Source organism: Fulmarus glacialis, unplaced genomic scaffold (genome assembly GCF_000690835.1).
Source record: "Fulmarus glacialis isolate BGI_N327 unplaced genomic scaffold, ASM69083v1 scaffold32786, whole genome shotgun sequence".
Taxonomy (NCBI): Eukaryota; Metazoa; Chordata; class Aves; order Procellariiformes; family Procellariidae; genus Fulmarus; species Fulmarus glacialis.
In genome coordinates this window covers 421-10598 of record NW_009216757.1, presented here as the reverse complement: position 1 = coordinate 10598, position 10178 = coordinate 421, and the positions used below count along the sequence as shown (strand labels likewise).

At 54.0% G+C, this 10178-nt stretch overlaps 1 protein-coding gene across 1 annotated transcript in view; it reads left to right on the top strand.

Moving 5' to 3' along the window:
• Positions 1 to 9283: 9283 nt before the first annotated feature.
• Positions 9284 to 10178, top strand: part of LOC104077984 (C-C motif chemokine 3-like 1) — a gene marked incomplete at its 3' end in the record, with an annotated part of 1306 nt that continues 411 nt past the window's right edge. The window contains exons 1-2 of the mRNA XM_009579418.1: positions 9284 to 9356; positions 9637 to 9739. Coding sequence (XP_009577713.1) covers positions 9284 to 9356; positions 9637 to 9739 — 176 coding nt within the window. The remainder of the gene's footprint in view (positions 9357 to 9636; positions 9740 to 10178) is intronic.

Sequence of the window (10178 nt, the reverse complement as noted above, 5' to 3'; positions counted from 1 at the left end):
GTTACGGGGAGCCCTCGGCTGCGCGTCGTCTCCCTCCCCTCCCCTCCCCTCCTCTCTGTCACAGGCTCAGGGCAGCCCCCGGGTCAGCCCCGCTGAGCGCTGTGTGCTGGCTGGGCTGAGCCGCACTCCCGGTATCCCGCTGAGGAGCATTTGTCAGGCTTCGCTCTGCATATGGGGTGGATTCAGGGCTTCACAGCCCTGCTTGGGGCCGGGGGGGAGGTCAGGAGAAGGCATCCCTGGGTGTCAGCATGGAGAGGGCGACCGCAGCCAGCAGGAAGGTTGTGTGGGCCTTTTCTGTCATCCAAGCTGCAGATGGGGAACTCTGGAGGGGTGTGTGCTGGGGTCGGAGGCAGCTGGCAGAGCAGAGCAAGGAGAATAGGTCATTTCTCTGGTAGCATTGGCAGAGGGGCAAAAAAATGGTTACAGGTGTCTGGAAAACAAGGAAAGAGAAGCAGGAAAAGGTTTTCACTTCCCCTGAACAGCTGGGGGATTGATGGCTGAGTTGCTCTTTTGCAGAACCTGATCCGGGCTCACATCTCTGGTTCCCTCCCTCATCAGATGCTTGTGCTGGGGCCTGATCTTTGCCCTCTTTCAACCCAGAGAATTGCTGGACTGTGGCTGGCTCCTGTGGCTTTGACCAGGAATCCCATCCCACTCTGGAGGTGAATTTCCCACTGGGACCTTTGCCAGAACTTGGAACGTTTCTGCAAAATTTGGACAAATAGGCATTTTTGCAAAGAGACTGAAACTCTCTAAGGCTACTCCCCAGTTAATCCCCAATGATGACAAAGGGGGCTGTGCTGGGGTCGTGCCAGATGGGTTCCTGAATCCTTAAAAGCAGGTCACACAAAATCACTGTCTTTGCTTCAGGTGGGGACTAGCTGTGCGAAACCATCCTGCCTGCCGCTGCCAGGGGTGATGGGGCAATCTGGGAACAACTATTCAGGATGTGGGTTGTCAGGAGCTCTTGTGCAAGCAATTCTCCCTGCATAACTCACTTTTGTGGATTATTTTTCAGCTGAAACAATTGCCACACAGGCATTCTCCTGTAGCTGCCCAGTGAGATATGTGAACAGGCTGTTTGCATGTTAGACCTTACCTGTCCCTGAGACTTGGATATCGGATTCACAGCTGATGGGAAATGGCCTACACTGTGCAGCAAGGCCATCTCCTCCCACCCCAGCTTGTCTCGACTCCCTGTCTGCCTTCTCTCTAATGTACTTTCTGGAAACCTGCCTCCTTCCTTGGGGCTGGTCCCAGAGGAGGTTTAATGGGTTTAATTCAGCCACTATTGCAGTTGAGGTGATTAATAATTGAAGAAATGAAGTCATTGCCAAATAGAGATGAAGGAAAGAAAGAACAGCGGAGCGCATTCAACAAAGGACAGCAAGGTCCTTGTGATCTGCCTACCTCTCCCATCCCTCCGCTAAATGCCTAAAAGCATCCTGCTCCTGCATGACCTCTCCAGCATGCAGGCCTGGATCCGGGAGGGCTGGACCTCAACCCCCAGGCAAGGGACCACGAGGCTTGTGTTACCTGCTCCCTCTTACTGAAGAGCAGAGTCACATCCTCTTCTTCCACGGCCAGGGCTGAGTGCTCATTTTGGGACCTGGGCTGGCCAACTGGGAGACTCCTGCCTGGGCAGGAGCAGAGGAAGGCGGCTGGATGCGGGCCAGAATGGGCTGTTTCTACCGGCTGCTCCTGCCTCCTCCAAGACAGGGGCTGTAACAGGATGGAGCCAGGATCCAGCCCACGGGCAGCGGGCCCAATCCACCCAGTGGCTCTGCTGGATTGTGCTTTGGGGCTCTGGCCCAGGCTCGGCTGCTCTGCAGGGATTTGGGGGGCTGCTTTCTGGTGGGAGAGGGTGCCTTGCTTTTAGGCGGGTTGAGAGATGCTTTGGAAGTGGGGAAGGCAGGTTCTGAGGCAACCTCTGCCTCAGGTTCCGTGGGGAGATGATGGAGAAGGGCTAGTGTGGTGGGCAGAGGAAAGGTGGGTTGGGCACCGCTCCTCTCACCCAGCAGGTCCTTTTCGGAAGCCATGGCTGGGTTTCATCTGCTTGGTTGCTCTGTGATCCTCTCGCTCCTGTCCGAGAGACTGCAGTCTGGAGGCAAAGGGTGATGGGAGAACCTGTCATGGGGGTGTCTGGCCTGTGTGGGGACAGAAACTTGCTTTCCCAGTGCCACCCACCCCGGTGCAGCTGCTTTCACATTTCTGGGACAGAAGACCTTGGTAGATGGCTTGGGCTGTGGACCGTGGTCACCTTTCTTGCTTTCGGTAGCTACCTTGGTTGTCTGCATCCAAGTGTCTTCCGCAGGATGGAGACCATGGGTCTGGTGTCTGCTGGGACATGGAGGGGATGGTGTGTCCCCTCTATTCTTCCCTTCGGGCAGCCTAGTGCTCAGCAGCATGTGACACCCATCAAGCGCTGGCTCAGGCTGGGCAGGGGGAATCAGAGCTGGTTGTTCACCCCTTTGCAGGGCTCCGTAGGGCAGCCTGCCCTGGCTACTCACATGCTCCAAGGCTCCTGCCTGTAACAGCCCTAAAGGGGGCTGGCTCCCTCTCCGCCAGTACATTGCTTCTGAGCTTGGTCTCAACCCAAAGGACCTGCAAGAAAAGGGGAAGAAGAATTGGCAGGAGAGGGGCCAGAAGGGCCTGCAGGGGCTGTGGGCCCTGACCAGGGCTGAGGGATGCTCTTTTCCCAGGGGCTGGGAGCTAGAGGCTCCCTTTCCAACCCTGCTCCCCAGCCAGAGCCGGGAGAATCCCAGGGTGCTGCTGCAACACTCCTCACCCTCCCATGGCCTGGCCCAGGCTCAGGGAGAGCACAGATCCCCCTTGTTTCAGCAAGAAAATAGAGGCACAGAGAGCACCACAGTCCTTCCTCTGTTATCCAGCTGGCTGCGCTGGAGCAGGCGGGCACAGGGCTCTGTGCAAAGATCCTGCTCTCTTTTCCCTGCCGGAGGTGAGCTCCTAAATGGACCCCCTTCAATCGCCCCTTCAGACACCCCAAGGCACAGCCTTCTGAGCCCACCTGAGCAGACGAGCCATCCCTGGAGGGCACATCTTCGGGAAGGCCACACAGGGGGAGGGCAGTGGCCATGACAAGCCTTCCATAAATGCAATCCTGCAACCACAAATACAACCCTGCCCTGGTGACAGGGCTATTTGCTCAGACCTTGGGACAAAAACATCTTATGAGCCAAAGTGCCTACCTGGTGCAGGGAGAGGGCAGGGTCTCGTGTGCAGGGTGGTGGCCCAGACCCCACAGGAGGGTCCCTGGGAGAGCAAAGAGCCCCTGGGGCAGCACAGTGCACCAGGAGGAGCCTGCGTGTGTGTGGTTTTTCATCTTTTGATCCCATTTTTTGAATGCTTAGGGCAAACCAGATGCCGCTGCTGAGTCCTTCTCTGCTTGTGCTGTCAAAGAGCCCCTGGGCTGCTACGTGGGGCAGCGGGTGGCGAAGGGAAGGGAGGGCGAGCTCCCCCCCAGGAGAATGGCCGAGGCAGAGCAGCTGCTTGAAAGGGCTCAGGGAGAGGGTGTTGGAGAGGACTGCTTAGCTAAGGAGCGTGAGGGTCCATGGGGCCCTCACCTCTGTCCTGGGCGAGGTCTCCTGCTCGCCCAGCTTTTACAAGGCGGGATGTAACCCCAAAACATCACCAGGTGTGTCCTCTGCGCTAAAGCCTCAGCAACTGCCTCCGCTTGTCCAAGAACTCAAAAGCAAAGCTGAGCATGGTTTCCAGCTGGATCTACAGGAGAGGACCCGAACCCAACCTTGGGCTGCGGTTCTGCAGGGGTGGCTGCCTAGGTGAGAAGCTTGCTCTGGGGCAGGGCCTGGAGGTGGGAAGTGTTTGCCATCTGCTGGAGAGCTTCCCCATTGCATGGGCAGCAGGTCCAGCTGGAGCATTGCACGGAGCCCAACACACAACCCTGGGGGTGACCACCTTGTGCTGGCTGCTTGTGCCAGGAGCACAAGGTAGTGGGAAAGGCTGGTGTCTCCTGAGATAGGACATGACAAGCTTGCTTTGCTTCTGGGTTATGAGACAGCGTTTGGCTGCCAGAACATGATCGCTGAGAAAAGGTTTTCTGTGTATGACTGGGGGTGTGCAGTGTTGTGTGTAGGACCCCTGTGCTTGCTGCAGAAGAGCGTGGGTAGTGTATGAGGCAGGGGCTGCAGGAAGGCATGGGCTGTAGATCTGGAGAGCCAGTGTATCCCTGTCTTTCCTTTATGATATGGGCATAACTCAACATTCACCAGTGCTCTTGTGGAGCATTGTCTTTGTTTTCTAGATTCCTGCAATCCCACGGTCTGACTTGCAGACGTACCTCCAGCTGAAGACAACAGGAGGCAGACTTTGCAAGTACAAAGTACCACGTAATGCCAAGTGCTCACAAATGTCGGGTCCTGGGTGTCTCAAAGCTAACACCCAAATGTTTTTCTCTTAGTTTCTCTGAATCTCAGCTGCCGTAGCTGAAACAGTCACGCAGTACTATAGCTGCTGGGCAAACCCTGCTCAGCACCAGGCAGGTTGGTGCTTGGTGCTGAGGGCATCTTCAGGGAAACAAGGGTATAAATGCGTGGCTGTAATTTGGCAAAGGCAGCCTGTGTCTGTCCTTGGAAGTACTACCAAATTTCTGTGAGGGCCACATCCTGACACAGCAGCTAGCCAGGTCTCGCTCTTCAGGCTTTTGGTCCAAAAGTGAGGCTTTTCTAGGCGCCCCAAATTTGTCTTGCAAAATTGCACAAACTGCAGCAATATATTTCTGCCTTGCTGTTTGCTTAGAAACTGTTGGTGTCTTTCTGCTGACATTTACCAAAAATATTCATCTGGAGGCATATCCTGAGATATAAATTTCAGTCCAGGGATTTCAATGCAATTTCATAAGCTACTCTATCGACCTTACAGTCCTGTAGGACCAGTTATCCTGGGGAATCAAATATGAACAGTCCCAGAGGATGTAGACTAAGGGTCCATCTAGCCCAGCCTTAGTATCTCCAGATGTGGCACAGCAGACCCCTTGAAGAGAAATGCAAATATTTGTGCTGCCTCTCCCGAGTGCACTCCCAGCCTCCAACCATTCTCATTTTACAAATCTTCTTGAGCTTATTGCTTTGAAATCCAAGCCCCGACTCAGACACATGGAAATTTCCTGGCGATCACCATGTCCTTTGGCAAGGAGCTCCTTGTATGAAGAGCTGCTTCCTTCTGTTCATTTTGAACCTGGCTCTTGCCAGCTTCATTTGATGGTCCATGGTTCTTGCTCTGGGAGAGACAGTGAATAATCGCTATCTGTCCCTCTTTCTAGGCCACTCATCATTTTACAGACTTCAATTCCCATGCTGGAAAGTCTTGATCCCTCTGGAAAATACCTCTTCTCATCTGAGATCCTTCTTGTCTTTCTTGGAGCCGCACCACCCTGTGATAGCTGGCTTCCCCCAGTCATTCTCTTTCTGTTTCCAGCCGATTTGCTCCCAGTTAAAACCAGAGTTTCCCACATTAGTGATCTGGCAGCTCCCAGGGGCACTGTGAAAATGTGATCCCCCAGACGTGACTCCAACCTAAGAGTCGGTGTGGTGGAGCAGGCTGCCTTCATGGCTAAGAAAAGACTTCCTCCTGCATCCCAAATCTGTTCCAGTGATGGATCCAAAGATACCGTGTGTGGTTTCTGTCGAAAGCTGAAACACACCATAAGGCAGAGGTTTTACACACTCCATAAATAGCTACTATTTAGGGTATATGATATGGAGGAGGTTTTAGAAATCAAAATATTTAGAGATTTGCATTATTTGTCTTGGCAGGAAGGAGCAGCCAAGACTGAAATACGAAATCTTCCTTCAAGGAAGGAACAGAGTTGAGGAAAACAGTGAATAGGGAGAATAACAGAGGTGTCAAAACCTCCAAGAATTCCTTTTGCGATGAATGGAAGCAGGAAACACAGCCCAGTATATCTGAAAGGGGAGAGAATTCATTGAAAACGTCTAGGCGCATTTATGTTCCTGATAGAAAATACTGATTTTTCAGAATGAATCTTGACATTTCCATCAAACCCATATTTGAATGTTGCAAGAACATCCAGAACATTCAGCTAAAAGCAGCTCCAAGCTGGGCTGTGTTGGTGTGAGCTGCATCACCAAGGACGTCTCCAGCTCATTCCCCAGCCTGTTCTCCTCCTCTCAGTTTTATTCTAGTCTCTGTGTGGAGATGTGTAACAGGAACGTTAAGATTGGTCAGAACAGGGAATGTGTGCAAATGTTCAGTCGGAAAGCACCGGTAGAAATGGCAGGAGCAGGGCTACCAGAGAGGTAGACCTTGGTGGCACCTAGGTTAGCAGGTCATCAGTGCATCATCATCATCTTGTCTCATCCCATCTCAATCTGATCTCAATCTCATCTCTCCATGTGGTTTCCCAGCCTGCCACTCCATCAGATCCGTCTCCGAGCCTGTTTCTAGCACCCCAGCCTCAATCTGCCGTCTGTTGCCTCAGGCAGGGGTGTCAGTCTTGGTCTGTTATCTTGGGCACGTCAAGCTGTCACGTCTCTTGTCTCAGGCAGCACGTTTGTCAGTCATGCATGGCCAGCTCCGTGGGGACAGGGGTGTGCAAGGTGGCCTGCATGGTCCGAGCAGCTCCTGCCCATACACCCTGCTCCCTGCCCAGGAGCCCAGCTTCACCTACACCTTCCCCAGCATCCCTAAGCAGCAACTGGGGAAAAAGGGTGCCAAGAGCTCTCGGAGGTGGGGGAATCACGGGTGCTGGGTGAGGGGAGTTGCTTATGGCTAGGCTGGAGGTGCAGCATGGCTGCATTGGGCATGGGGATGGAGGGGAGTTGCTGTGTCTCTGGCCCAGATGTCCTGGCAGCACAGATGGACACACATTGCAGGAAGAGCTGGAACAGGGAGGCAGAGGGAGTGCAGAGGTGCTGTGGATTTGGTATCATGGCTCGGCACACATCTTTCTTCCAGGCTGGTCCGTGCTGGGCGTGCTGCAGCCTGCCTGGCCCCTTCCTGGCATCCACTCTCCTGAGGCTCCCGCTACATTAAGCTAGATGCTGCAGGCAAGATGAGCAACTCCTGACCCGCTGAAGGGATGGACCAGCAGCAGGCTGACATCTTCCTAGCCCCACTCTGTGCAGTGTGGGGGTGAGTGGATCCAGCCCAGGACATCGGTGGTGGGACCTCATGCCTCTGGAAGTGCAAGGCTTCGTCCTAGCATCTGAATGGGCTCTGGAGCACAGGACAAGGGGGATTATAGAGCAGGCAAGCTCCCAGATGAATCCTGAGATCCTTGGCTGTTCAGAGTGGGGTACCATGAGTCCTTCTCTGCCACAGGCGGGTAAAGCCTCAGCCTTGATTCGGGCTGTTGATTCAGTCTTGATCTGGGAGTTTAATCCCTCGGCGTGATCTGGAATGGCAGCAATCCCATCTATGAGGAAAGAGAGATGCAGAGAAGCAAAAGGTCTTCACTGCTGCAAAGCTGGGGACTGAGCTACGATGGCTGCAGGGGAACCGTAGGTTGTGGGCTGAAGGGGGGCTGCCTTCTTGCTGTGTGATGGGAGATGCCTGTCCCTGCTAAGGAAGCGTCTTTCCAAAAGCCCCACTGGCGGCAGGTGCCCTGGGGTCCCAGGGCTCTGCAGGCAGACCCTCCCTGGCTGCCTACTTTTCCAGGCTCGTACAGGCTCCCTGCCTCCATGGCGGCGAGGCACCCACGTGGGGTCTCACCCTGGCTCAGTTTTGCTCACGCTTAGTAACACAGTGTTTTAGTGAAACAAAAGGCTCTGTGTAAAACAAATCCTGCAATGCCACCTAGCCCACACTTTCTAACAAGTCTGGCTCAGTTTTTCAAAGAGTTCAGTCTACTGAGATGTGATGATGGTGTGCATCATGTCCTGGAACACTTGGGAGCCCCAGGCCTGGAATCAGCTCTCCTTCAGCCGGTCCAGGGAATCTTCTCATTTCCCTTCTAGTTCCTCCTCTGGGTTCCTACAAGGCCACTGTTTTGGGCAGTGGTTTCTTTTTTTGTAATCATCCTGCTCCATAGAAGAGCTAGGTCCCTTTCTTCACTGGACCATCATGAAAGGCAGCCTGCTCGTGTGGCTTTCCTGCTGTGGCGGTGGTTGTCCAGTGCCCGGACACGTTCACTAGCACCATGAAGACCTTGCCCTTCCTCCACTCTCCTGAGGCTTCATCCACAAGCCTTTGCCTGGAAGTCAGCGGAGCCCTTCTGCAGGGGTGTAGCATTTCCAACAGGAGTTTCTCTGCCAGCACAGTGACACCATTCCTGTCCCAAACAATATGAGCTAAACCGGCAAATCTCTTCTGTATGTGTTTGTGGCTGATGGGACAATGACAAAGCAACGTCAGGAGGATATTGATTCTACGCTGCTGGAACCAAATAATAATCTAAGCCAACTCTGCTGTGCCAACATGGTCATGAGCTCCTAAAGCTCTTTGTAAACATTAATGGCCGATTCTCATGTCCATGGGTAACATAGTGCTATTGTAGCTGTCACTAGGATTTGTGAAACTGCAGTGTAGCGACAGAACCAGTTTCCTAATGACTCACTGCAAGTGATGGTCAAGAACAGGAGAGGAGCCCAGACCTGGGGTGGCACCACGCTCTACTCTTGCTCTGCACGCTTACAGACTGATGGCCTTCTGGGTCCCATGGAGAAAGCCCCCGTCTCCTTGGGGCAGTGCTGCAAGCGGGGCAGAGCACGGCTGCTGTGTGCCTCGCCGACCCGCTGGGCGGGCAGCCGGGGAGGACTGCCTGACTCACGGACTCTCCCTGCTCCGGTCGCTGTGGGAGAAGCGAATCGTCCCCAATTTGTCTGTGATGCAGATATTCTAGGAAACATGAGCGCGTGGCAGCCATGGTCATTCTCCGTCCATCGCCATCATGTGACTTCTAGGCAAGAGGTCCATCTACTAATCTTCTGAATTGTTACTTCTAGGTTCTCTACAGAGTCCTTTGGTCAAGGGAAAGGAAAAGAGAGGTCATATCCTGTTCTCCATCATTTCATGGTATCATGTCATTATATAATATGCCACATCAGGGCACTACTCTCATCAGGGCTCCGGGCACGGTCCTCCACAGGACTGCATCGCACCCTTGACACAGCACTTTTTCCATTGTGTCATGTCGTGTAGCAATGTTTCCGGCATGTTTCCGTCCTCGCTCACTGTCTCCTTCTATAAAGCGGGCTGAACCCGGGGATCCCACATCAGGCACAGCAAGGGGCTCTCAGCAGCAGACTAGCCTGACTCCTACAATTCATCTCCACCCAACAGGAGCATGAAGACCTCCACAGCTGGCCTTGCTGTGCTTTTTGTGACTGTCCTCTGCTACCAGGTCTCCTCTTCTCCACGTGAGTCCAAGCTCTCCTTTCCGAGGAGCTCTCTCCTCTTTCTTTCAGCTGTATAAAGTCTAGTAATGCTTGGCAGCTCTCCCTTCTGAGCATCTGCTGCAGGAAGGGAGAGGCAGCTCTTGCTACTCTTTGGCTTCCTGAGGGAAGGATGGCTGTGGTGGGAGCCCACGGTGGGAGCAGCACCTCCTCCAGCGGGGACCTTCTGGTCTTCTGACCCTGCTTCTCTGCACTGGCGCTTTTCCTGGTCTGGTTTAATCAGAAAACTTAACTTCTTTTCCAGCTTCTGTCAACTTTTCTGGTCCCTGCTGCATACGATACAGCACTAAACCGTTTTTGGTGATGTATGAGCACGCAGGCAGCCACTGCTTCCAGCCAGCCGTGATGTGAGTAGATCTCCTGCCCAAATCCTGGGGGCCCCTGCTCCACTGAAGGGTAGCAGTGCCAGGAAACCCCACATCTCACCCCATCCTGGCAAGGGAAAACACCAGGCTGGGCTCTCCTGCGTTAGAACAGCCTGGAAACATCTCAGAGGCCAGTCCCACATCACAGGCAGCCGGTTTCTGGACCTCCCTATTAGATTTGAGCCATAAGAGCTTCTGCTTCACCCCCTCATCCCCAGAGAGTGGGACCCAGGCAGGACGGTGTCCTGGCTGGAGTAGGCATGCTGAGGATGAAGTGGCTTAAGTGGCAGAGAGCAAGACACCTGTAATGACGTTAAACCAATCTCCCATCCTGTATGTCCCTGTTCTGCAGCTATAGAGGTGTCTGGTTTGGTGGGGTTCACCAGTGGCAAGGAGCGGGGGGGGCCCGCCCGCCCCCCCC